This window comes from Ceratocystis lukuohia (genome assembly GCF_044167205.1).
Source record: "Ceratocystis lukuohia strain C4212 chromosome Unknown Supercontig1_pilon, whole genome shotgun sequence".
Taxonomy (NCBI): domain Eukaryota; kingdom Fungi; phylum Ascomycota; class Sordariomycetes; order Microascales; family Ceratocystidaceae; genus Ceratocystis; species Ceratocystis lukuohia.
The window spans coordinates 3,908,121-3,935,269 of NW_027263520.1; the positions used below are offsets into that span (position 1 = coordinate 3,908,121).

Sequence of the window (27,149 nt, forward strand, 5' to 3'; positions counted from 1 at the left end):
TTCTCATGGGTTTCTTTATGCATACAAATCTGAAACTGGCTGGACAAGCTGTACACGTATGCTTATAAATGTAGGGGGCACTCTAGATTCAATCAAGTTGATAGAGAGAAGGATGCCCCATGGTAACCCCAAGCCGCAATGCTGATACAGAGGCTCATACGGTGCCAGCAAATGGGCGGGGCGCTGGGCTGTTTCGGCGATTCTGATTGCGTATGATGCAATGGCGATCAGGTTGGCGATAGGGGTGGTAGCGGTTTGTTTGTTGTTTCCTGTACCCTAGGACAGCCCTTTTCCCTTGCCATACGCTTTTACTACGATCATGCCTTTGGCGTCGCGCCTCTTGCGCTAGCTTCATAGACGTGGCACGCCTAAATGCTGTTCCAGGTTTGATCGGTAAGCCTACCGCAACAGCTTGTAGCAAGTTGCCGCATCCATAGATGTAGCAGAGTTGCGCATATTAGCGGGCTGTTTGAAATACAAAGGGGAGGAGCGCTTTTCTGGCTTGTCTCGAGTTTGTTTACTTGCACCAACGAATAGCTCTGTATAGCGGGAGAAAAGAGAGATGAAGGATGAAGCAGGGTTACTTCAGCTTCAGCTAAAACTTCACCGCGCCTAAGCCTCCATTCGATAGCAAAGCTTTTATCTCATAAGCAAAGGGCTTTTCCGGATCACTGGGTCTTGGCAGGTTTCAAGACAGAATGTTTTGTTCCTACTCTGCTTCTCATTATTTTTATCTAGAGCCGGAGAAACGGACGAACTTATCGCTTAAACCTTTCCTATCCAACGATGAGCTAGTTCGTTCGTAGCTGTGCGTTGGTGTTGGTCGATGCAGAGCCTTGAATGAGAAGGGGCAATGGTAGACTGTTCATCGCCATGGTCGTAGAATATACTGTATATAGTTTTCGAGCAAAGCATTACCAGGTCTCTATCATGTTGTCCATTCGAGCGTTACAATGGAAAGGCCTGAAAACTGGCAACACGGACGCTCTCTAGGTGCGTGTTGTCTCGACACGGATAGATGAATACTATTGTTAGTCTTGTTAGAGCCCTGAGCCTGTTCTTACTGGCAGCAAGACGAGCTGAGTCAACCGCAAGACCCTGTCCATCTGGCCGATAGATCGGGGGAATCGCCTCCCAGAGCAATGCTGACAATTTGGAAACTGGAGAAATCGGAATGGCTCCCTAAGAAAAGCAGTTCCAAGCGCAAGCAATATTGTGTCAAGTTAGGTGACTGGATAGGGCCAGGGGAGGATAGCAAAGCGAGACTGCAAATCATGCTAGGTGCTGTTTCTTGTTGGCCCAAAAATAGAACAGAGGGCCAGAAAAAGCTGGCTGCTATTGTACAGTGGACAAATCCCCACTACAGTTGAGGGGGCGAGCCCAGAAGCGCACAGTACAGTAGGTGTTGCATAGGGCCTTGCACCCCATAACCAGCATACTTACAGTGGGTAGTGCAGTCATGTGCAAGGGATTAGCAGTGCTAAAAAAAGAGAACGCACAAGCTCCAGATATTGATAGCCAAAAGCCTATGGAAACCCTAGGCCGGACGCTGTTATTGTAATGCGCTGGATGGGGGTGCTCAATAAAGGCTTTTGATTGGGTATCAGTGCTCCATGTAAAACAGGATCTACACGTGAAGGCCGGTTATGAGAGCAGAGCACACGTCAGCCAGCTGTCTTCTTGTCCCTTTCTATCTGCATCAAAGCCGAGGTGAAGCACAGGACAACAAGCACTGGCCGCGGAGCTGCACGCACAAGAAGGCAAAAGAAAGCAAAAAAGGAATAGAGAGTTCGCAACAACATGTAGTGTTGAAAAATACTGAGGCTCTGCTTCTTGAAATAGACGCCAGGACTATCTATGTACACCAAAGCTCGGCATTACAGTTCGTTGGTGTAAGTTGTTATTTCAAGAATCAGAGCCTCAACTGAGCCAGGTGCGCTAACCTTGGAATGGAGATTGCATCGGTGTTAGAGACAATACAAGGCTTTGTGTGTACGACGTCAGGCCCGCCGTCTTGACCCTGCTACCAAGTAGCCCGCTCACCCAATCTTGTAAAGGCGGATTTCGGCACAGGCGTTGGTGCCACAGTGCACATGAAACCGCAAGCGTAGGACGTGTAGATGGTGGAAGGAAAAAAACAAAAAGGAGGAAAATATGGGATAGCACAATCGCCGAAATCCAATCGGCGCCTTTCTGAATCCTCTCCAGCGGAGTAGACCTGCTTCGCCTCAATGTCTACACGACTTAATCTAGACCTTTTCAGGGGAACAGGAGCCTAAAAGAGCAAGATGCGCCACTAAGGCGGCTGTAAATGCCCCCTTGGTAAATAAAACGCATGGGGGAGGAGGAGGGAGGAGGTTGAGAGAAACGCATTTGAGAACCAGCAGGAAACAGCAGTTAAGCGCTCTAGTACAATGATACAGGCTCAATGCAATCCTGATTAAAGCCCTATTAAAGCAGCAAGCAAAGAACAAAGAGGAGTCGCCGAGGCTTTAAGTCTTGGAAGTAAACAGCCAAGACAGTCAAAAAGACCAACCAAGGCAGCCTGTCAGCAGGCAGGAGAATTCTACGACAGGACAAGAAAATAGGAGGCTAGTGGAGAAGCCAAGAACATAGCGCTCGTATACCTGGAACGCGAGGCGGGCTATTTGGTTCATAAGATTGAGATGTGTTCGTACAAGACAGCAAGAATGAAGTAGCCCCCACGAAGTTGATAAGAGGCTGAAGGGCGTGAAAGGGAACAGAATCTTAGCCGTCTTGGCTCAGCAAGTATAGCGTCTCGTCCAAGATAGCAACTTGGGGGAGAGGCCGAAGAGATTCGAGAAAGGACAGGCGCACAGGCGCAGACATACAGACAGCTACGGCGTAGTGCGGGGGACAGCAGGAGAGAGCACAAGGTAAGCAAAATGGAACCGAAAGGTCTGGGGAAAATGACAGGAAAAAAGAGAGAAAGGAAAGTAAAAGCAGGCAATAGAAAGCGAGCCAAGGCGAGACGAGTTGTCAAGCCAAGAAGCGTATCCTTTTTTTGTTGTTATTTTTCGTGTGGGAGCCGGGCCAGCATTCTGGGGATTGAGGCACAGGATTATGGCTTGGCCTTCTTGGCCAGCTGTCTCGGTAGATTGTGAATATCGCAAGTAAACCCCTAAAACTGAGAAAACCCAAGACTTGAGGCTCTATCGTACCTGCGTTGAGGCTCTGCATTGTTAGATCAAGAGCCAAGACACAAGACAGGCCAAAGGAGACAGGAGAAAGAGGACAAAGACCTAGAACCAAAGTCACGAACAAGGCGGTGCTGATTGAATAGGGATCGCCCCCGCTGCGGTAGAATTAGCTGGGAGTTTCTGAGGCTTCTAAACTTAACAGAAGAGACAAAGCAAAACACGACTGCGAGACCCGAGGGGGCCGAGAGAGGCGACACCCATCACGTAGCCTCAAAACTCAAAGCTACCGTAGGCAAAAAAAAGACAGCATATCAGAGCCAAAACACAGGCAATTTTGATTGGTCTGTGCGAAGCGCTGGAAGCGCGGAGCCAATAAGAAAGGATTAGCCCACTAAAACAGGCGCGACAGGGTGTGTGAGGAAGGTTCTTGCAGTTTCTGGCCTGGTGCGTGAGTACGTATTGTACTAGTATTAGCCCTAATATCCAATCTGTGGGCGCATACAGCAGACTCGTAACCCTAAATGTGTCCTTAGCCGCGCCGGAACTTGGGAACAGTTATGAAACGACGACATGGCAAGGCACGGCGAATACTGTGGCTTTTCTTCTCTTTTTTACTGCCGAGCGACGGAAATTTCGAGAGACATACGTGGTGCGGCGATAGAGTCGGCGGCCTTTGTTTCTTCAGGGCCTGGCATCTATGCCCCGGCCTCTGGTGTGTGGTATCTGTATCATCGTCCCTCTTCTGTTCTGTCCTTTGTTTTTGTTTCTTCCTCTTGCTTTGTCTTCTCCCTGTTTCTTTTCTCCCCTTCGTCTCCTGCTTCCCCTGTCTGTTTGCCTTGGTTTCTCGTTTGTCTCAACTTGCCTGTGGGTGCTTGGAGCTTGATCTCCCCTGTTCAAAATCGACATGTGCCACCTTGGCAAATCTTTGTTCTTATTTTTCACCTTGCCCTATGCTTTTGGCCATCGGTTGGTTTCTTTTATAATCCTCGTCCATTTTAATCTCATGGCTTGTCTACTTTTTTTTTTCCCCATGCTTTCCTGTTCTTTTTATACTTTACCATAAAAGCAAAAAAACAGCAAATTCCGTTATATATTGGCTGGCCCATTTATTAGCGTTGTCTGACTCCCCTCTTCGTTTCTTCTGTGTACTATCACATCCTTTTTTTTAAGCATTCTTCTTTTCTTTGTGCCTTCAGCGACTTCTCATCATTTATACATTGCATTGTCTTCATTTCATCCATTCCTTATCCTGCGGCTTTATCTTGACATTTCCTTGCCGCCCTCAAACTTTCGTCTCTCACTGGCCTCATCAATTTCAAAGCAGCCGTCTCGTGTCCCAGCTAAAACACCAAACAAGGCGACAGCCCTATCTATATCCAGGCCTGGAGTCTCACTATTACGCACCGTTGTCTCTCATCGTCCTTGGCCAGAAGAACAACAACAAAAACACCAGTCAAAAAAAAGCACTAAGCCGACCCTAGCATCGCCCTAGCCCGCTCGCCGTCACACACTTCGCCCTTTACACTATGGCTCCTTACGAAAACCCTTACGGTAGCACTCAGAGTAAGTATAGTTCTTCCCACTGCCCACTTCTAGCCCAGCCTGCCCATCTGTCGCAACCAGTCCATGCGTTTGCATTGTTAAGGTGCTCGAGACATCTAGCTACTGCTGCTGGGTCAACACTGGCCACCAGGCAAGCAAGATGTCCATAGGCCATTGTTCTATTTTGCATCTTGGCTTCTCGTTTTGTTTATGCTGTTCTGTTTCCATGCGCCCATCCATACACCATGCCATCTGACCCTTCCCCCTTCCCCCTTCCCTCCTCGTCAGGCCTTTTGGGCGTGTCTACACTATAAGCTGGAGAGTCGTGACAAGGAAAGGCTGGAGTCACTATCGTCTCTATGGCCATGGGTTGGAGAAGTAAAGCTTTGCTTTGCTTTATCGCAGCCAATGCAAGCACAAGCACAAGTCGCAATAAGTTCCCTGGTTTCAATAGCACCCCTATCCTCTTGCCCGAACATTCTCCGAACAGCCTGCCACTGCCAAGAAAGTGTGAGTATGAGAGAGTGCGTGTTGATTTGGAGATGATTCCGGAAACACGATAATCTCTTACAGTGTAAGAGACAACACAGCGGTACCAAGAAAAGGCCCTTTGAGGCTCCTCGACTTTGACTCTCTGATGGCTCCTTCTCCTTCTCCCTTTTTCCTATTCTTTTTTTGATTTTTTTTTTGGGGGTGGCCTGGATTTCGCTTGTTCCGTTCGGCACACCCCCCTGTGCGCTTTTTTCACACCCGGTTGTCTGGTCAGATTCTCCTGTCCTGTTTTGGCATGTGGGCTTGCATTCTATTGCTACACCCCCACCTTTTGCTCACCAGGCATGAGATATTGCGCACACCCCACCACCCAAAATTCTCTTCCCGTCCTGGCTTCTCGAATCCCACGAATTACTGCGTACCGACAAGACTCAGTGAGATTCGTGTTTAGGTACTGAGTCAAGTCAAGTTGTTATCGAGAGCGGGAAAGCGTGACTTCCCCCAACTCACACAATTCACGCCCTTCTCCGCACCTTTGCTCATACATACACGGCTTTTGGAGATTGGTTGTGGAAATATGAAGTCATCACCACCATCACCACCACCACTGCCACCATCAGTCTCCAACTTCGCTATGTGCTGTGATTCAAGTGCGCTAGCAGCTCTCAGCTCTCAAAGAAGAGGCTGCTAGTCATCACCCTTTCCCCCGGCAAAGCTGCCTTCTTCTAGCCCATCCTCATTTGCTTCCAGTAATCCGACTCCAAGGCCATTTCTTTCTGTTTTTGTTAGTTACAAAAAAGATCGTGTCAATGGCTTTGCTTGTCAAAGAAAGGAAAAGCCAGGGCCTGCTGGTGAGCTAAAGAAAGATGGCTAGGAGATTGGGGGGGGGGGAGGGGGGTGAGCGTCTATACAACGAGAAAGAGAGACAGAGAGACCCTGGACTTCTGGACTGTGCACCGCTTTGTCTTCTAGTCTTACTCTTCAGTCTCCTCGTCTCCTCTTGTAACTTCATCTGGTGTATAGCCCTGGCCTTGGCCTTGGCCTCTGTTCCTTATCCTTTCCTGTCCCTCCCGCAGAAGGGGAAGGAGTCGGAGTAGGATTACCTCTTTCTTTTGGCACTCCCTCTCCTCTCCGAGTCCACACCTTTTCACGAAAGCCCATAAAGCTAGCTCGTCTTCCTGTCCTTCTGCTTCTCTATTCTCCTGCCTTTCTCGATCAGAGATATTTCAATGAATCGTCAAATACCCATTCCTTGCTTCTTCTTCAACTCTTCGACTAGACACTTGCTGTCGTCCATTCACAACCCACCCCCTCAACGCCGCACTCCAGAAAATATACAGTAAAGCCGTCTTTTTGCTATCTGCTTTCTACCTGTTATTCTTCTGATCTTGCAACTTATATCCTGCCTTTCCTACCATTCACGATTATACATACACCATTCTAGCTTCATTGCTCTCATATATTGAACCACCACTACATCATCATTACACTTTTGCAATAACGAACACTTCTTACTCACATATACTCTTTCTTTCTTTCTCTCCTTCTTTTAGACCTTACAAGATTTTCAACCATGAGCCACGACAGTATCGAGAAGGGTCACGGCCCTAACTACCACGAAGACCGCGTTGTCGTCCAGGCTTCGCAACTTCGTCCCTACGAACACCGCAAGTTCGCCAACCCTGCGCCCCTGGGTCTTTCCGCCTTTGCCCTGACCACTTTTGTCTTGTCTTGCATCAATATGCGTGCACGCGGTGTGCACACCAACACCATCATTATAACTCTGGCCTATGCCTATGGCGGCTTTGTCCAGATGCTTGCTGGCATGTGGTAAGTTTCAGGCCTTTGTATATCTGCACAAGCATCAATGTCAGTCGCTAACATTACTTCCTTGCCTCTCTTCTAGGGAGTTCGCTGTTGGCAACACGTTCGGTGCCACTGCTTTTACCTCGTATGGTGGCTTCTGGATCGCCTTTGGTATTCTGACCACCCCCGCCTTCAAGCTCACCAACACCGTCGATGGCCCGTATGCGGAGGATGCCAAGGACCTCAACTCAGCTATTGGATTTTTCCTCACGGGCTGGTGGATTTTCACCACGCTGCTCCTGCTATGCACACTCAAGTCGACAGTCATGTTCTTCATGCTCTTCTTCACTCTCGACATTGCCTTCCTATGCCTCGCTGTTGAGAACTACGCTTTATCCGAGGGAGCTGTTGAGACTGGCCACAATCTGGCCACAGCCGGCGGTCTGTTTGGCATGCTGGCAGCCTTTTTGGCCTGGTACAACGCTCTGGCGGGTCTCCAAGACAGCAGCAATTCGTTCTTCAAGCTTCCCGTGTTCCCTATGCCGTGGTCTGATGCGGCCAAGGGCATTAGCAGTGGCCACTAAAGCAAGCTGTAATATTTTCCTTTGTCTTTTTCTTTTTACTGTGAAGAGCTGAGCGCCACAGTTTGTCCGTGTGGTGCTCGATGCTTTACTGAGATTGCTACTATTCCGTTGGATTTTTGCTTTTGCTTTTGCTTTTTTTTTTTTTTTTTCGCTTTTTCCTTTCTTCTTTTTCGCCCCTTATGATTTCTTTTCCTTCCTATTGTTCTCTGTGTAAGAGGCCGGGCCCCCTTCTAGCTCGGCCTCGCCTCGGAGGTCCTCGGGCGGTTGTCGCTATGACAATTTAAAGCAAGCAAAAAAGATTTTTTTTTCCTTTTCTTTTCTTTTCCCTGCCGGAGAAAATCCCTGAAAGGAAGCATAGGAAGAAATGAGACTACCCATCTGGCTGGATCGATTCCGCCGGATATCTGCCTCCTGTTTTCGTCATTTCATTTCTTTTGCCTTGTTTTTCTTATCAGATCTAATCAGATCTTGATCAGCATGAGCAACAGCTCAACGCCCATCGCCTCATCTCCTTTTCCCCCCTTCGCTTGCATGCTTTTTCCTTTGTTCTTGTTGCCTGTATTCTCCCTCGCCTCTCCAGATTTCTCACCAAGTTCAGCCCAACTCTCCAAACCTCTAGATACACCATTATAGGACGAGCTACGACGCGCCTGCGAGGATCCCAGGCCTTATCAGATGCAAATACCAGGCCAGGTGCCTTTTTTCGCTTTCTTTTTTTTTTCTTTTTTTCTGCCAGAAACGATAGGGCAATGGTGGCCGCAATTTTGTTATTAAAAAAGGATAGAAGCTCATTGTTAACATTGCCATACTTTACCATTTATTCTACTTTTTTTTATATACATAAATTGCCTATTTGTCTCCTGAACCTGATTCCACCGCGAAGCGCGCGTACTTATGTGTTCACCTGGGAATATCACAAACGTGGGAGACGCATTGTGAGACAGCCGGGGGGGCAATGCATCCCTGCCAGTCTATGCATGATCCCGGTGCTACACTTACTGCCGAGCTTAAAGATGTGGGTAGTGTGAGTGAATTCCTGGTTCTCCTGTCGCCCGGCTGGGTTTCTGACATTTGAGGCCCTGAGCTTGGGAGGGCTGTGCTGTGCTGTGCTGCGCTGTGCTGCGCTGTGTAGCGCAGTGCGGTGTGATGCGGTTCGGTGCTGTGCTGTGTTGGTAGTGGCAAGTTTGCGATTTTGTTTGGATGATTGTTTAGTGTTATTTGAACATGGGATGAAGTTCCTGCGAGGGCCTGATAGATAGAATAGCATGCATTAATGTCACGGTACGCCTATACAAGCCTAAACATCACACTGGCACGCTGGTACTCTGGTACGCTGGTACGCTGGTACGCTGGTGCACTTTGTTCTTGCACACACGATGTAAAATGCAAACCGCCCTCTGCTATGAACAATCCCAGGGGTTCGATGGCAAATAATTTAGCAGGCTCTAGAAGAAAAAGCGGAAGGCCAAGTCAGTCATATTATTTCACGATCAGGGGTCTTTACTCTCTTGCTTGCTGGCCTCCTCATCGGACGATTCTCGGCTTCGGTAGCTAGGCGGCGTTCGGTTTCTGGGACCCCCCCCCCCCTTCCTATTTTTTTCTCTTTAGGCCCAAAGAGGAAAAAGAAGAAGAAGAAGAAAACTAACAAGTACAGTTCCTGTGTGTGGTAGTACATAAGGTACATGCTCAAGGTGCTCTGAACAAGGGCCCCTAGTGGATCTCCCGAACAAAGGCTAGGCCGGTCTTTTAATTTGGGCCAATCAGAGCTGGAGCTTCAGAATCTGCCAAGAGCCTTGTCGGTCTGCAGAGCCTCCTTCTCATAACAAACAGAGCCTCAGGGTGTTTGTACCCTCGTCTCGAATCGGAGATGCATATGCGTGTGTCTAGTAAACTTGATGTTGCATTCCATGCACTCACTAAACCCTTATCCGCCTCTCTGCCCCCTTCGCTCTTGCTGGGACTGGGCTACACTGCAGACCTACCTGCGCTCTAAGAAGACACCCCCTTCGCACGAGGCCACCCGCTGGCCCTTGAGTCACTGGCTTATGCTCCTGACAAAATTAATCTCCTCAGAAGAATCAGAAGAAGAGAGAGGAGGAGGAGGAGGAGGAGGAGGAGATAGAAGAAGAAGAAGGAGGTATAAGAAGAAGAAGGAGAAGGAGAAGAAGAAGAGCTCCCTTTTCTCGGTGTGCGTTGACAAAGACACCCTGGACATTTTGCTTCCTTCGTCTTTGAGTATCAACCAACAACGGCTAAAGCATAAGGACGGAAGAAGGCATTGAGCCTGGGCTAAAGTTTGGCCGAATATTGCACTATTGCGGTTCTCCAGCTTACTCCTATTTTTCCAGTATGCAAACAGCCGCCCCAAGGCCGGTAAACATTCGATGCAAGTCACCCGGCGAAGAGTGAAGGCTAATGCCGCCCAGTGCTCTGCTTTTGTGGCATGTCAGAATTTCAAAAGGCCAGAGAGAAACTACTATGCAATCTGTGCGTGTAGCTGTGATGTGATCGATCTGGTGGTAATGGTGGTGTGGTGTGGCGGGAGGACCAGAGGTGAGAAAAGAGGAAACAAGGACGCATATCTTTTCTCCTTTCTTTTGCATCCCCTCACACAATATTACAATGCTATGTATGCTATGCCTGTGTCTTGGCTTCTCTATCCGCAAGTGGACTCTTGTGAAGTTGAGGCCAACCCAGACCAAGAATTGCCAGATTATCTCGTCAAGGTCGGAAGATTGTCTCCCAAAGATTTTATAAATTTATTTATCTTACGGTCAAGTCAGAAGCGAGCCCGCGCTTAGGAAGTTTATTAGCTCGCCGCTTGACAAGCTGATAGATAAGCCTGCGCTATGAGTTTATCGTGACTCTAGAGATGCTTAGTATGAGTCCATGTACAATATGTTGACTTGGCTTCGCTATTCTTTTCAATCCCTGCACCTTGCCTTGTCTTGTATCTGTCATGTGCCCCCCCAATTCGCCGTCTTCGCTCCGTTTCTCTTATGACAACTCTCTTTTAGCTGCTAGAAAGAACCAGGAGTTAGGCCTTATTCCGAGGGAGGTCGGACAAGGAAGAAAAACAACAACGTGTGTTCAAAGTACCAAGATAAATACACATAAATTACTTGCCTACCCGGGCCCACACGCGCTGCGACCAACGGGAACAACTCGGGAGGCTGCTTTCTTTTTCACAAGGATCCTCCCACATTTGCATCCTTAGGTTTTTCGTGGCTTTGCCTGGGGGGTCTCGTTGCTGGGAACGAAAGACATCAAAAGAGGGACGCATCGGCGACAAGGGAAGGGAGTGTAGATTCTAGAACAAACAAGGCCTTCTAGAAAATCGCTCGTTCACAGCCCAAGGCTTTGACCAAACCTGTACCAGAGTGACTACACAATAAGGTTTTTCAGCAACCCCCAGCCCATGGCCGCAAAATTCTTCAAGTTCTAGAGATTATGTAATCGTTGATGGTCAGTAAATGGCCAATGCGAGCAAATCGACGTCTATCCACAGCTACAATACCATGAGTGCAGCATTTAGATAGCTCTCTGCTCTACAATGGAAAGTTGGGCCAATTGAGGCAGATGCTCATGCTCCTGGTAACTAGGCTCTCCTCTTGGGTGTGAATGCGCATTCTAAGACATCTTGCTTAAAGCGATCAATACTCGGGCAGCATCCCGGGGCTATGCCTCGATTGCGAGAGGGCACCGTAGAGAGGAAACTAGAGGTTTAAGTTCACTTGTGCTCGCTAGGTGCTCCAATAAAATAAAAGTGAAAGGGAAGCACCTAGGTCATAAGACACGGACTCCCAGTCCTCTGTGCTTGCAAATTCCGGTCTGGATAGGACTTCGCAAGATCCAAGACGTTGTCCAAGCACGCTGCACGCCCTGACGCAGCTCGGGAGGTTGTCTTCCCAGAGCAACATTGGCTAGCACTCCATCTGTTATGGCGCTTCATAGAATGTGTAGGAACGCATAGCAATATATGCGGCCTCAGAGAGCCCGGCCTCAATACGCCACTGTTTCTTGGCTTAGTAGCCGGAGTTCGGCTTAATAGTTAAGCAGGCGAGATTATTGTATCTGGGGAGCAGTGAGCCACAGCATCCAATCTTCATGAAAGCGAGATAGTTGCGTCAAAGGACTCAGGTAGAGCAGGCCCCCCCATACTCACTAGTCACTCATGCAAAGGCAGTGCGAAGGAGTCACTGTTGGGTGCTAACATTAATGACATCGAGGAATGGCACTAAGGAGTAGTATCTTGGCCATCCGAATCAAGCTATATCCGGATCCAAATCCGGCGGAAGTGTTTTAGCTTAGAAGAGGTCTTGTGCCTTCAAGCGCTATCCTGGGATCTGTGGGGTCCAGTCGTATCAAGAGGGTACGATGGATTGGACGAGCAGACTGGCGATAGCTTAGTTCATGGTCAATGGTGATGGATGTGACATCCAGGCAACGTCCCAATCCCATGTAGGCCCATCAAGGCTTTGCGTCCCATGTATGGGGAGCTGGCATCCCGTGCTTTGTCTGCTTGTCTTCTGTTGTCGCTTTATTGAAGAATCTGAATCTAAAGAGCAGCATTCTCGATAGTGGGCGAGCGTAGCTATAAGCTTGTCTGTCTTTTTTGTAGGGGAATCTCCGAAAAAGAAAAAGGGCATGGCCCCGTGGTGCGGCCGGGCATTGGTTGCCTTGCCTCAAATAAGGCACTGTGATATTATTCCCAAACTCAGGAGGAAGACAATCTAGAAAAGAAGTGGCTGCCTGGGCCGACCTGGAACCTTTATTCAATAATTACAGCACGTGACACGTTCCTATCTATAATCGCCACACAAGCCCGTAGTTGTATCAAAATTGTGCTACGCAATACCTTAACCCTAGTAACTAACCCCAGCAGCACAACCCTGACATATGTATGTTACACACACAGAACAATGTTCAACAAACTTACCCCACAACTCACAACTCCTGAAACAACTTCTGTCATCAGACTCCAAACTACACCGGCGGCTTCTTTACCAATGAAACTAAATATCCCTCCAACACTCAGAATATGGCACTTCCCCTAGTGACACGCGAGGAAGGGAGAAACGGTCTCAAAACAAGTGTCAAAATGGGGGCCTAAGGATAAATGGGCTTCCGTGCTAGCCGATGCCGATCAAACGTACTATCCAAGACCTCTCACGCCATCCTTTCCACACTCAGTTTGTCTGATATTGCTACTATGACATGCTAAGTTTCTTTGGCTGACAGCGCGTTTCCAAAACATGGGATGACCTTCCTTCATAGAAATATCGCTGGAGGCAACACTGGGAGAAACTCGGCTTGTCTGATTAGCATCAGAAAGTTTCTGACCCAAAACTCACGATACTGTCTGATCAACCATCATCTTCAGAATCAAAGCTTAACACCACTTTGATACTAGGCGCTAGGCAGCAGGACTGGGCCATAGGCCATGGTCTAGAGCCTGTGCTTACAGACGATGTCCATCTGATCTCAGCCCATCTTGCTCTCTTTGTGGCTCCGGAAGCGCCTCATCATTTATGCAGTCGTCCGTACTATCTCCGTTCTTCATCTATAAAACATCGCATCTTCCGCTTCTATAGCCTTTTCGTTCTTATCCTCTCTTCTTCATCATCGATCAAACCATCTTTCCATTTCTTTCTCGGCTTCGACGCTTTTTCTTTCTTTGACGTTCTGTGAACAGTCCCTTTTCTAATTTACTTCCTTTTTTTATTAATCTGCCAGCTGGTATTGTCAGATTTACCTCCTTCTTTCTTACTTGTTTAATCTTTTTTTTATATTATTTCTTCACTCTCTCAGTGTTAGCCCTTCTTCCTTTCTCTGATCCTATTCCACATCCAAATCTATTATCCTTCTTTCACTTTAAATAAACAGAATGTCTATCACCTCCAAGCTCGTTATTCTCGCCACTTTGTTGGCTGTTGCCGAGTCTCGCTTTGGTCAGGAACAGATCCCTGTCTCCGGCATTTCGAGTCTTACTGAATTTGGCTCTCCTGGCCAAGCTGGCTCTCTTTCTGGTGAAGTTCCTGGTGTCTTGCTAGCTTCTTCCAACCCGTGTGATAAACTCGCACTCGCCGACAAGATTGTCAACACACTGGGAGATGACCCCCAAGTTATTGATGCCGCCAAGCAGTTAGTTGCTGCTGAGCGCAACTTTAACCCGTCTAATGCCAAAATCGACTCTCTGTGTGCGTCCGCTGATCTACCAGCTACAGAGGCTCTGCGCGGTATCCTACCGCTGGTTGACCCGGCCACCGCTGGATCGGATGTTGAGAATGAGAACTCCAAGACTTCGTTGACCACTCCGTTTCCTGCAGACGGCTTGTCTGTTGCCGATATCGCCATTGCCCAGGGGTTCAGCAACTTCACTTCTGTGGAGGCGGGTGCTCAGAATACTGGCAACAACGGCAAGACCGGCAATAATGGTGGACAACCTAAGAACAACGACAGCGTCGCAGATATCGTTGCAAACCCCACTACACTCTCTACTGTTACCCGCGCCGCTACTCCCACTCCTACCGCTGGCGGCAACACTGGCAACACTGGCAACACTGGCAACACTGGCAACACTGGCAACACTGGTAACACTGGTAACACTTGCAACGCTGGCAACACTGGAAACACCGGAAACACTGGAAACACTGGAAACACTGGAAACACTGGAAACACGGACAACACGGACAACACGGACAACACGGACAACACGGACAACACGGACAACACTAAAGAGGGCGGAGATAGCACTTCCCTTCCATCCACTGCTGTTGGCGGCGGTGCTGCTGACTTCGGCTCCTGCGACCCCACAATCCGCCGTGAAGGAGGCCTTGGCGGCCGCCCTGCCACGGAGTTTACCTTCCAGTCCAATGACCCCAAGATCGAGGCCATCCAGCAAGAGGCTCTGAACCCCAACATCATCACCAACCGCATCTGCGACGAGCTGACTAACCAGTGCGGTGCCAATGACGAGGCCAAGACCATCTGCCAGGCGGCCAAGGCCCAGGTTGCTGCGATTGGTTCCCCCGCCGATCGCAGCGACCAGACGGTTACAGTGTGGAACTCTGCGCTAGGCTTCTAAAATGACTCCAGGGCAAGACGAAATTAATGGGGGGCTTTGATATGAAAACTTCAAGTTAAAATGCCTAGTTGCCTCGCTGACGGTAATTCTTAATTAGCAGCAGCTTTGCTTGAGCGTCAGGAATGCTTTACCTTGGTTCATCACAACACGCAAAATATCTGGGCCGGCTTGCATAATGTATAGATATATCCTTTTTATAGTTCATAACAATGAGACTGGATCTTGAGAAACTCTACCATCGCTTAAACGATTCCCATCAAAAGAGACGCGTTGCTTTGTACCTCCTCTGTATTTTTTTTTCTTTTTCTTTTTCCCTTTTTTTTTTATATCTCTTTAGGGTCAAGAACTTTCCTTCTTATGTCTTCCATACACCAGTCTTTACACTGGTGGCAGAACAAGACCCTCCTTACCACGGACCTCCACTACAGCCTCCCGGCCTCTATACATGTACCTTACATGCAGAACTTTCTCCTGCAATGGCATCGGGTCCCAGAATCCCGGAATATGGCTCTTGCGCACTCCGTATGGGATCTCTAGCCGGCCGTCGCCGTCTACCAAGGCCGCCACTGCGACTCTGACGTCAGCGACCTCCCCGCCGCCCCAAACTGCGTTGCTTCCTGTGCCTTCCTTGACACCGTACTTGGCACTCAAAATGACTAGGCCACCCTTCTTTGCCTCGCGCTTTTGGTGTGTCTCAACGAAACCTCCAATCAGGTACTCGACCTCCTCGGCATCGACCCGTTTCTGGTCAACGTATGCCCGTACGGCCTCCTGGTTACGCGCCATCTTCTTGGCCACCCGGCTACGGTTTAGCCAGCGGCGTCCAAACTGGCCCAACGCCACCGTAACGAACGGCACCACGGCTCCCCAAGCCACCATCTTGTCCGAGATCATGGTACGCGGAGCCACTAATACTGGAAGACTGATAGCATGGCTCAGCCGGGCCCAGTATAGAGACAGGTGAACATGGTGAGCGCTAACACTAACCTCAAGGCCTAGGCGTGCAAAGTTACCAACTTGCCATAGGTTACGCAAAGCTAGGTAGTAATCAGCAGAGTTACTGCCACACAGCTCGGCTTCAATACGAGATGGATTCTGGGTTGGGGCCAGGTAGGGGAGATCACGGCTGTAGCGAAGGTAGCCAGCAAAGGCATCGCTAGGCATGGCAGACACTGACACAGCCCATGAGCCACGACCAGCAAATGAGGATTCACGGTCCATTCCACGAATGCCTGACTCGCCGCGCGGAATATCGGCGTAGTTGGTAGTCGTCCATCGCTCACATGGCGTAGTCTTGTAGCCAATCTCGATGCTCGGCGTGGTTTTTAGTGGGAACTGAAAGTCGGCATAGAACCATTTCTTGCTTTCCTTAGCAAACTGACCAAAGAAGTTGCAGACTCTGCCGTTTCCAAAGCGCCAGTCGCCGCTGTCGGCGCGGAAAAAGGCCGTTCCAGGACCAATCTTGCGGTACATGCCCATGCCTAGACGGGGAATACCACCAGTTACATACCGGCCATTAGTGGCACTAGCCTCAATGTTCCAAGGAACAGAGCTATAGGGGAGCAGGAAAGTATGCGAGACACGAGCGGTCAGCGATCGCTCGGGAATGACGTCGGTTTCCACTTCGATAGCGCTCTTTGTCCAGCGCTCTTCGGATCCAGCAACAGCAGCAGATGAGGAGGTTCCTACAGCGCTTTCTGTCCTTTCGGCGGCCCGGGCACGGTGGATTATCTCCTGGCGAACACGGACAGCAACAAGAGGCGTGCATTTCAGCTCGCCCAGTTGCACAATGCGATGGCGAGGGATGGTGAGCGGTAGGAGGGGTTGGACGCGGTCGGTTAACAGCGAAGACGACACATTAGCCTGGGTAAGCCCGTCAACGAGGCCATATAGTGAGCCGGCCACAGTCACAGTAGGAATAGCCATGTAGTAGTTGGAACTTCCAGCTGCCGCCGATGCCTTTTCTCGTTCCCGGTCTCGGCTCCGCTTCTTGCTCTTTTCCTTTCCCTTGTCCGACCTGAGTTTAGCCATCATGCCGCCTAGCCTCTTCTTTGCAGCACGGAGCTGGGCTAACGGGAGGACGCGATGCACAGGGACACCCACAGTGAATGACTGGCTGAGAGCGTAGTCCAACGGCTTCATACTTTGAGCCAGGTTTGCGGCAGTTGGTGTCCTGCGTTTACTGAGTTGGCGGTAAAGCTGGTTATACAGTTTAGAGGCATCGATACGGACACCAATTTCAGAGGTTCCATAAACAACCTGTTGCATCCGGGCCCGCAGCTTGCCCTCAACAGCAGAGTCGTAGTGACCGTGCACGAGGGCCTCGGCATCCTCGCAATCCTCCCCGAGCACATCATACTCGGCCCGACGTTGGGGATCCATCAGAGTCTCGTAGGCCTGCTGCGATTTGAAGAAATGGTTTGAGGCCATGGCGCGGTATTTGCTGGCATGGGCTTCGGGATAAAGCAACATGAACTGGCGGTAAAATGCCCGGCGGATCTGATCCTGGGTCAGGGCCGAGTTTCGGGGCAGGCACAGAATGTCATAATGGCTAGGCTCAACGTAGTCGAAATCCTCTTCGACATCTTCCCATGCTCCCCTAGGGCCAACAGCATCCTCCACGGCAGCCGGACCCTCAGCCTCGTCATTATACGGTGGCGGCGGGTCAGGATGGCTGTCGGCGACATCAGTGACCTTGGTAAAGACGGACGAGGCATCGTCGAAGCCAAACTCAAACTCACGGGCAGTCGTTGCAAACTGATCAGTTAGCGAGAAGCGTGACTCAGCAGCCCGCACAGATTGTTGGTAAGGCGAGTTAGAGTAGGCAGGGTCCTCATTGGCTGCACCATGGGCGCGGGAGGAAGTACCATGACGGTTGCTACGCTCGCTTCGGCGAGACGAGCGGCCAGCTTTGGAGCGGCCCGACGAGGATGGCTCTTTAGATGGCATGATCTGCAGTAAGAAGGGAGAGAAAGAAGACAAGCTAACTCTATATATGCGTATATATATACGAGTATAGAGAGGGACAAGAGGGACGACAAGTGCAACAGCTGTGTGTAAATATACAGCCGAGTTGTCAGAATGCCAGTCTCATTGATTAGAGACACAAAAGCCGCCTGTTAGAAATGTATAAAAGGGAGAAAGAGAAGGAAAGGAAGGAAAGAAGAAAGAAAAGAAAGAAAACGCCTCATAAAAAAGGTCTCAGGGCTACTTCTCAACAACTGATGCCCTAGAGAGAGTCATCAATGGATGGAGGGGGTGCTGCACGCCCAGCCAGGCCTTTCTATCCACCCAGTTTTAGGCACAAACTAGCCAAACAGAGCTTCGATAAGGGCGCAAAAGAACCACAAAGAAGGCTAAAGACAGGAGCCCCAAGCAAAGAGCCCATGATCGTGCATATGTTGCATCATGTGATCCACTCTGCAACTGCAGTCATCTTTTCCGACTTGCCATTGCGGCAATGTAAGGCCAGTCATCAGGGCATAGCAGACAGTTTAGCTACAAGACTACAGAGCTCTATAAACCTATAGAGACTGGAAGAGAGACCAAGAAGGCAAGTAGAAGAACAAGGGCATGAGGAGGACGAGGGGTTGAGGGGAGGGGTTGGGCTGAGGAACCTGCATTGCATTAAGCCCTTGTTCCCTGGCTACTGGCTACTGGGTTGCTCGTATGTTTCTGACAGCTGACAGGAGGGTTGCGTCAGCTGTCACCGGCTCTACGTTTTTATTACCATTTTTGCTTCCCTACATTCGGCAAGAAGGCGAAGCTCCAGTGCTGCGCTGCGCTGACCGAGCTTTCCTTCCTTCCTTGCCCCCAAAGCCGGACCTAATTTTTCTGCCCTTTCCTATTCCTTGCCTTTCCTTCTCTCCTGCATCACCAGCCAAACGCCCCGTTTCAAATAGAGCGCAATTTTGTTTATCTTGACTCTGTTTTGATCATCTTTGTTCCTCTTGGTTCCTGTGTCCCTGTTTGTCCCCCCTCAAAATCCGTCAACATGTTCGCCCGGTCTGCCATACGTATTACTCGGCCCCTACGCCAGGTAAGCAAGCAAGCTCTTAATCCAGAACCCCACCCAATACATGCAATACAGCAAAAGCCAATCCAAGCAAAGTAACAACAAGAAAGCCGTACATCTAAATCACCATTGGTGCCTCAAGCATTGCTTTTTTTTTTAATGTCCTAGCTAACCTCTAGCTCTTTGACTAACCTTGTCCGCCCCTCTAGCAAGTCCGCGCCTTCGCCTCCGAATCCCCCAATGCTGTCCCCAAGTCCCCGGAACAAGCCCCCAAGCCTAGCTCCAACTCTGCCCTGTATGCTGCTGGCGCTGCCGCGCTTGCTATCGGTGGCTACTATTTGTCCAATGGCAATGGCGCCAAGGCTTCTGCTGCCGCCCCCGTTGAGATCAAGAAGGCCTTCACTGGTGGCCCGCAAGGCTTCCTAAGCCTCGAGGTCTCCGATGTCAAGGATCTTTCATCCAACACCAAACTGCTCCGCTTCAAGCTCCCTGACTCCGAGTCTGTTTCCGGCGTCGTTTTCACCTCGGCTGTCCTAACCAAGTTCAAGCCCGAGGGCGCCGAGAAGGCTGTTATCCGCCCCTACACCCCTACCAGTGACGAAGGTCGGTTTCCCTTCTCCTCTTCCCCGTACCAACCCAGTTACTGACTTGCTGTTTCTTTCTGTTCTCCGACAGATTCTAAGGGATACATGGATCTTGTTGTCAAGAAGTACCCTGATGGCCCCATGTCCTCCCACATCCACAACCTGAAGCCCGGCGACAAGCTGGATATCAAGGGCCCTCTACCCAAGTACCCGTGGTCCGCCAACAAGCACCCTGAAATCGCCCTAATTGCCGGTGGCACTGGCATTACCCCCATGTACCAGCTTCTGCGCGGCATCTTCAGCAACCCTGAAGACAAGACCAAGGTCACTCTAATCTTTGGTAACGTCACCGAGGATGACATCTTACTCAAGGCCGAGCTCGACAAGCTTGAAAACACCTACCCCCAGCGCTTCCGCGCCTTCTACCTGCTAGACAAGCCCTCATCTTCCTGGAAGGGCGGCAAGGGCTTTGTTACCAAGGAGCTGCTTAAGACTACTCTGCCCGAGCCCAAGCAAGAGAACATCAAAGTCTTTGTTTGTGGCCCCCCTGGCCTGATGAACGCCGTCTCGGGCAACAAGGTCTCTCCCAAGGACCAGGGTGAGCTAAAGGGTGCTCTCAAGGAGCTGGGCTACACTGCTGAGCAGGTCTACAAGTTCTAATCCACCCGATAAATTAGCAATTGGCGCGAGGAGCCGTTGATAACTGTGTCTTGTGTTCAATTTATATTTTCTAGGGTCTTTTTTTGCTTATTGTCACGGGAAACAGGGAGAAGTCATTAACTAGAAATAGAATTCAAACGCAATGAACAAAAGAAGCTAAAACACGCATGTCCGCATATGCAATGGAAGAAAGAAAGGAACAAGATGAAAAGTAGAAGAAAAAAAAAAGAAAAATGGGAAGCTGCCGCTATCCATACAGCCCATGATAAAAAAAGAAGAGTAAAATAAAATAAAAAATAAAAAAGACACAAACACAAATCGAAGAGAAGGGAAGAGAGAATAAAACATAAGCGAACAAAATTATCTTGTTTGTCATCGTTCAGTTCATGCGAGAGCAACAAAGTGGGGGGGGAGGGCACACCATACACCATGCGATTGGTAGTGCAGTACATGTATTGATTGTACATATCGGACGATTCTTGTTAAGAAACCACGTGTAAGTTAGGTATAAAAAGGAGAAAAGAAGATTCGTAGTTGGGGGGGGGGGGGGGGTGACGGTGAAATATAGAGATTTAGGAGATGTGAGGGAGGAGGTAGGGGTCGGATTCAGTATCTGAGACTGGATATGAGACTGGATATATATGAGGGTATAGATGGTGAAGGGCAGAGAAGGGTCTTCCAGTATTACATCGTAGCAGCATCACTGTCTTGCGCAGAATACCGCCAAGGCTACTACTGGGCTGTCATCCCTGCTTCACTAACACTGGTCGTCTTTGGAGAGGACATCTTAGCATCTGTCAGCAACTGAACATCAGCATTGTCCACATCTGTGGTCATCTTAGTAGATCCAGTACCGGTTCCAATCCCGGCCGTAGCAGCCCCAGCAGCAGCGGCTGCTGCCATGCCCGAGGTATCCTGGCTGCCTCGTCGCAGAAAACTAGCCTCAGAGTAGAGCGTCATTGTCGGCGTGTTTGCTTGGCTGCTGCCGCCACGTTGGCCATTGTAGTGGACAACTTGTGGGGGTGCTTGCCCTGCTTGGATACCGAGTTGGTCTGTCGGGTAAGGGTCGAGGTCCTTACTAGATGTGGAAAATGTTGACACTACAGGCTGATTGTAGCCATTAACCGTCGTATTAATGGCGGGTAGGGCGGGCTCGGGGAACCCAGTACCGCTTGGCTCTGCTTGGGTGGGCGTGCCACTATCATTTGGCGATGCAGACCTCTCAGCAACCATGGCATTGGCTAAACCATTCATTCCACCCTCAATATCTCGTAACAGACGGACATAGGCTTCAGGGACTAAGCCACTCTCCTTCGTTTTAGGATCCTCAGCCACAAGCCAGCCCTCACCGTGACGGTAGGAGATGAGAATTATTTGGCCCTCAACCAAGGGCAGTTCATTTTCGTCTTCACGCTCAAAGTCGTATAATGCCACAGCCTTGCCGTGCATCTCCTCATCAGGAGAGGTAATAGTGAATTGGTAGTCCCTCGAATATCTAGACTGATCGCTAGGGAAAGCCGGCGATGATGCGCAACTAGAACAATCTGAGTCAGCGTCATGGCCTCCTAGCAGTTGAGACTCCTGGCCGTTCCGATAAGTATAAGGGGGCTCGTTGTGGCGGCGGGACACGTACTCGTTAACGCCGTCTTCGGGTTGGGTGGGATAACGACCCTCGCTCTGTTCAACTCGGTATCCGGGGTCAACAGTATAACTGTTGGCATCCAGTGACGGTCGAGAATAGGCGGCTGATGTGGATTTGTGCTTCCGATGGCGCGAGCTAACAACGGGGCTCTGGAGGTCTTCATCCTCGCTCCATGGGGGACCGTCTCCCAAATGGATAGGGGGTACGTCTGTTGAGCGGCCATAGTATTCCGCCGGCCACGGAGCATCCCAGTTCATTTTGGTTTCCCATGAGGCAGGTGGATCAGACAGTCGTCTTTGCTCAGTAGCTGGTGTGTTGGCGCCGGAAGCAGACACAGAGGGTTCGGGAGATGGGCCGTAGTGGAGGACATGCGACGTGGGATATGCGAAATCGCGGACAAGGGAGTATGGTAGGCTCGACGGATACATGGGGAAGACATTAGATACAGGCCGTGACCGCGAGGGAACGGAGGTGACTGAGTACTGCGAAAGGCGGTTCTTTGCAGATACTTGTGATAAAGGTCGAGAGGCAACGGATCGACGAGCAATGTGGGACGAGGGCACAAGAGGGGGCACGGTTGATGGGCTAAGTTCTCCATCGGCGGCTGCTGCCGATGTTGCTACTACCGGTACCGTAGCGGCAGCGGCAGTGGTAGCAGCAGCTGGTGTGGTTGAGGGGGGTGTATCGGCAATGGTTTTGGTTTTGGTTTTGGTTGTGGCTGTCACAGCCGGTGAAGAAGTGGGTGCTTCCATAGTGGGAGTCGAGATAATGTGTCGAGAGACAGAGATAGAGGGATGAGTTTTATGGGATATGGATGGGAGGCAAGTCCACAGCACATAAAGGAAGCAGAGCCAATCAAGTATCAAATAGTTACTAGGGGAGGGGGTGGTATGTTGTGTAGTAGTAGAGGGGAGTTGTGATAGGAACAGGAGTTGAAAAGACAAAGGCTAACGGGGATTCTAACGAGAGATGCCGCGAGAGAGAAGAGAAGCCAAAGAAATTAAGACGCCGGAAAATTGCAACCAAGAAAAGGACGTTTCCAAACCAAGGTTAGGATGAACAAAGAGAAAGAAAGAGAAAGAAAAACAAAAGCAGCTGTCGAACTAGTTGGCGGCTACCCAGGTGACGGCCAGATGCTGTCGACCTGCCGTAAGCGCGCCTCCGCACGTAGCAAGAAGCCCAAGAAATACTTGAAGCGGGCGAGAATGGAGAGTAGCGTAAAGCGGCAAGAACGGAGGGGGGGAGAGTCTCGACTCAGTATAATAGCACACTACACGCTAATTCGATCCGCCTTGGTAAGGAAGGGGGTTTCGTTTTGAATCGGCAATGATGACGAGGGGCAGTTTTTTTTTTCTTCTTTTCAGGCAAGGCGATGGACTACCAAATTGGCAGAGTTTGTGGTAACCGCAGTCGTAGCAGGAATTGTGAGTGGATGGTGGTGGTAGCGATGAACAGCAAGTCAGCAAGTAGAGTAGGTTGTTGAGCCGTGGGTGGCAGTAGGTAGGTAGGTAGGTAGTAGAGCAAAGGGTGGTCTTATTAAGCGGCAATGCCAGGGACGAATGGATGACCTCACGAGTGAAAGGTAGTCGAGCTTATATTAAAAACAGGATGGGATACGATTCGTGGAGATACGCATGGCTCAGGATGAAAAGAGCGAAAGGAAAAGGAAAAGGACCAGAGGTTGGAATTGGATCGCAGAAGTCTCAGAATAGACGTGCAAAAAATGAAGGAGAAAAAAGTGAGGGGACTTGGAACAAAGAAAAGACCAAGTCACACACAACACAGTTGGATTTGGGGGGGGGGGGGGAGTTCTAATTCAAGGGCTAAACTAAGAGCAGCAGAAAAAGAATTTAAAAAATGAAGAAAAAAAAACAAAAAAGCCAGCTAAAAATTAAAAGAGGTACAACAAGAAATATGGAGTCTAAAAAGGGCAAAATCACAAGGAAACAAAGCCGACAAATAAGTACCAAAAGCCGCCAAGTTTAGCAGCCACCACAAGCCCGGCCCACTGTGACCAACTATAAAAATGCAGCACTAATCAATTGCCTTCACGTCGCAGTAGTACAGCTAGGGCAGGCTGAGTGCAGCAGGCCCCCTTAAGCCAGCGTCTGTTACAGGCTTTCCAACGCCGGGTTTCAGGGCATTCTCTCCGTCCAGTACACAGCATATAAACTTCCCTACAACACGTGCTTCTCTTGGTTTTGTTTCCCTTCTGGCTGCAATTTGTTTATGTTTGGAACCCTGTATTTTTTTGTTTCTTTTATTTCTGTGCTGTTCCAAAGAAAGAGAAAATAGCAGGAGACCATTTGATTCCCGCGTTAAACAAAGCAGCCCCCTCCCTCCAACCAAGCCATGAATCTTAGTCCTAAGGATTGCTAATGCATCTTGCAACATGGAGATAGGAAAATAGAACCAAAAAAAAAAAATAAGAAGAAACATGCAGACGGCCTGACGGCTCCAGGCAGGCTGGAAGCAGGCTGGAAACCCCCCCAAGCTAAGAAATTTTTGTTGCCACTATTCGAAAACTCTCTATCGAAGGCTGCCCCTCCCCTATTTAGCTTAGGCATGTGCTACTGCTAAAAAAAGAAACCAGGGCCAAAGTGTCAGCTAGTGCTCTGCTTGCTGGCGCTATAGCCATAGGCAACAAGGCCAAGCTTTTCTTCCTACACCCAGGTCTCTTGTCTGCTCTCGACTCTTGGCTTCAAACCTGCCAACTTCAACGATGCCGATCAAACTAAAAACAATAATACAAGGCGTGCCTTCTCAGCTCGCTCTGGATCTCCTGCTCTGCCGAAGTATATTTCATCTTATTATTTTCTTAGTGCTGGCGCAGCGGCTTTTGCTCTGCTAGGGCAGGCAGAAGCTTAGACACTGGCACTCCCCCACTCTCTCTTCTCTTTAAGCTCTGCTGTTGACATGTATGTAGTAACTGCTCCCTCTTCTCTGCTGCAAAAGCCTATACAAAACCCACAACCCACAACCCTCAGCCCACAACCCTCAGCCCTCAACCCTCAACCCTCAACCCTCAACCCTCAACCCTCAACCCACGAGCCTACAGCATCTCGTCTCGTCTTGTCCCCTCGGCTGGAGCCCCTCCTCGTTAAAACATCCAATTTCCCACAGCAATAAGAGAGGCCTTGCAGCCAATACAAATCTCAGCTTCTAACTGCCCCATCTCATAATTTCATAATTTGACACAGGGAGAACCCTTCCGGATGGAATGGCAGGCTCCGACATGAGGAAGACGAAACAAGGGTTTGCCTTGTCCTGGGCGGCTCCAAATGTAAATCTCAGTTAGATTTTCTAGGGTATAAAATATGGCCTGTCCTGCCCAGTCTTTTGTTCCTCTCCTTCCCTTGTCACCAACCCGAGTCGAGTCATCGTTTTGCTATTATGATTCTGTGTACGGATTGTCTTGCCATGCATGTCTCAGTCCCGGAAAACTTTAGCCGTGCTCACCAACAATAAAGACATTCAGAGCCATCCACAGCCTAGAGGGCGGAGACGCCAAAAGCCCGTGGGCGTTGGCTTATGATCCAGATCAACTTCTTCTTGCAGTCAGCATGACTAACTCGGAAAAGCATTGTCCTTGTTGTAGCTCCCCACGAAGTTACAGCTGTGCTCCGTGTGTTGCTTCCTTAAAATAGGCTATAACAGAGACAAAATAAGGCAGGATATTTCATCGTCATCATTATCACAACCACCACCATAACACCACTCGCCTTGTGTATCTGACCCCGTATCCAGCCTGGACGAGGCCAGTCATTGTTTGTCTCTGCAACAATTTTTATCTCACCGTAACAAATCCGGCTCACTCTGGAAGTGCGTCCCAAGCCACCTCTTCTCCCCTCCCCCTTCCCCTGACCTTAGCCTGCATCTCTACCTGCCTATGCCACGCCACCAGCCCATCTTTCAACAAGAGGTCTTCACAATACATCAATGATTGCAGATTTCGGTGCTCCAGCTACCACCAATTCATGTAAAAAATAAGCACGCAGACCTGCAGGCCTACATCAATAATTCAGCACGTATCCGTACCAACAACAAGAAGGATGATCACCCAAGCATAATGCCGATAACCACGTGTTATGATTCGACGTCAGCGCCACGTTCAGCTTGCTTTTATCTCAGCATCACTTCTAGGAAAAGGCGAAAACGAACAGATAGAAGGCACATGAGATTTCGCAGGCTTGGGGGTTAAAGCTCCCATCGAAATCACCCTGCAAACGCAGTACAAGTTACAAGTTACATTGGCACTGCATGTTATTCCAGTTCTTGTTTATTGGTGTTTTGTTTCTATTTTAAGCAACCAGATTGTCTTGTTCTCCATCTTTGTCTTTCCTCTTCTTTCCTTTTCTCCATTTCCTCTTCTCCTCTTCTCTTCTTCTCCCCCTTCTACAACATGCCATTTTCCTATTGGCCGGTTCAGCACTGCGCTTCACTCAGATTTGTTTCAGGTCAGTGTGTGTCCGTGCCGCCCGCTTAGGCGCCTTTGGGCCCTTTTTCTACCCTTGTTGGCACTACAACAGAGCTACAACAGCAGCAGCAGCAGCACACACACACACACACACACACAGCAACACGCAACACGACACGGCCACTACCTACGACAAAAAAGAAGAGAATGTAGCCAAGCATCCCAAAACATGTATGTAATCACTAGGGTTACGGTTGCCGTTGCTGCTTCCTTCCTTTCGTCGTTGGGCCCGTTGTCATGTTTAGCCTTTGAATTCCTCTCACGCTTCCTTTGCCGTGACCCAACCGAACCCCTTGATTGTCAAAGGTTTCTTTCCTTCTCCTCAGGACAAGTCAATTCTCCTTAGTGGCACTTGGCACCTGCTTTAGGGCTGCCAAAAACATGGGAGCAAGCTGTCAAGAAAGTTCAAGGAGAACAAGTCAATTTATTGACCCTTACTTGCTCCTGTTGCATTGATCGCTAGTAGTAGGAATCTTATCTTGTATAGGAACGTTCCGTAGGCCGAGCTTCTCGTTGTGATTCTGACTGGCCACTGCGAGTAGCTTCCAGCAAATGTATTTATCTATTTTCTCACAGGATAGTATGTATGTATGTATGTTTTATTTAACGTCTACCTACAGCTATTTCACCATAATACGACGGCCTTCCGGCCGGGAGCACCTCCCGGGCGGTCCGCAGTGACAGGAACGCATAGACTTCAACCTTCTCCTATGACTTTTTAGGGTCCAGCAATATAGCCAGGAGGGTCTCTGTATAGCGCGGCCCGAGGGCGTACCTGTCGGGATCTAGGATTGGTTACCTGATATTTTTGGTTGGTGGAGGCCCCGTGTAAAAACTAGTCTAAAAGGCCCCCGGCTGTCGGCACGGGGGGTAGGCCCCGGCGGAGTACAGTGGTTTTGTCCTTTCATGCGTGGCTGCTGCAACACCTTCGGTTTTCCCATTTTTCCCATCCCCATTTCCCCACCGACAAAAACCCCAGACAAACCCTAAACCCAGAAGTGGAAACGACTCCCAACTTCCCCACAACCATTCGATCCTCTGAAAAATCTGCTATGTGTCCTGAAGCCATGAAGATCATGGAGGCAAGACAGCAGATTCC

The 27,149-nt window shown here is 49.5% G+C and overlaps 5 protein-coding genes across 5 annotated transcripts; 3 read left to right on the top strand and 2 right to left on the bottom strand.

The window, feature by feature from the left end:
* Nucleotides 1-6,768: 6,768 nt before the first annotated feature.
* Nucleotides 6,769-7,585, top strand: HOO65_010984 (GPR1/FUN34/yaaH family protein; the record flags this gene model as incomplete). Its single annotated transcript, XM_071006114.1, has 2 exons — nt 6,769-7,025; nt 7,102-7,585. The coding sequence occupies 2 exons, from the start codon at nt 6,769-6,771 to the stop codon at nt 7,583-7,585; spliced, it is 741 nt and encodes a 246-aa protein (XP_070862806.1).
* Nucleotides 7,586-13,472: 5,887 nt separating this feature from the next.
* HOO65_010985 (Collagen triple helix repeat (20 copies)) lies at nt 13,473-14,672 on the top strand (the record flags this gene model as incomplete). The annotated part of the gene is made up of 1 exon (XM_070999846.1): nt 13,473-14,672. The coding sequence occupies one exon, from the start codon at nt 13,473-13,475 to the stop codon at nt 14,670-14,672; it is 1,200 nt and encodes a 399-aa protein (XP_070862807.1).
* A 378-nt stretch (nt 14,673-15,050) lies between these two features.
* Nucleotides 15,051-17,621, bottom strand: HOO65_010986 (putative J domain-containing protein C63.03; the record flags this gene model as incomplete). Its single annotated transcript, XM_070999847.1, has 1 exon — nt 15,051-17,621. One exon carries the CDS (start codon nt 17,619-17,621, stop codon nt 15,051-15,053), a length of 2,571 nt encoding a protein of 856 aa, XP_070862808.1.
* A 1,045-nt stretch (nt 17,622-18,666) lies between these two features.
* Nucleotides 18,667-19,931, top strand: HOO65_010987 (NADH-cytochrome b5 reductase 2; the record flags this gene model as incomplete). Its single annotated transcript, XM_071005894.1, has 3 exons — nt 18,667-18,711; nt 18,897-19,290; nt 19,363-19,931. The coding sequence occupies 3 exons, from the start codon at nt 18,667-18,669 to the stop codon at nt 19,929-19,931; spliced, it is 1,008 nt and encodes a 335-aa protein (XP_070862809.1).
* Nucleotides 19,932-20,663: 732 nt separating this feature from the next.
* HOO65_010988 (SH3 domain-containing protein) lies at nt 20,664-22,325 on the bottom strand (the record flags this gene model as incomplete). The annotated part of the gene is made up of 1 exon (XM_070999848.1): nt 20,664-22,325. One exon carries the CDS (start codon nt 22,323-22,325, stop codon nt 20,664-20,666), a length of 1,662 nt encoding a protein of 553 aa, XP_070862810.1.
* Between the last annotated feature and the right edge of the window lie 4,824 nt (nt 22,326-27,149).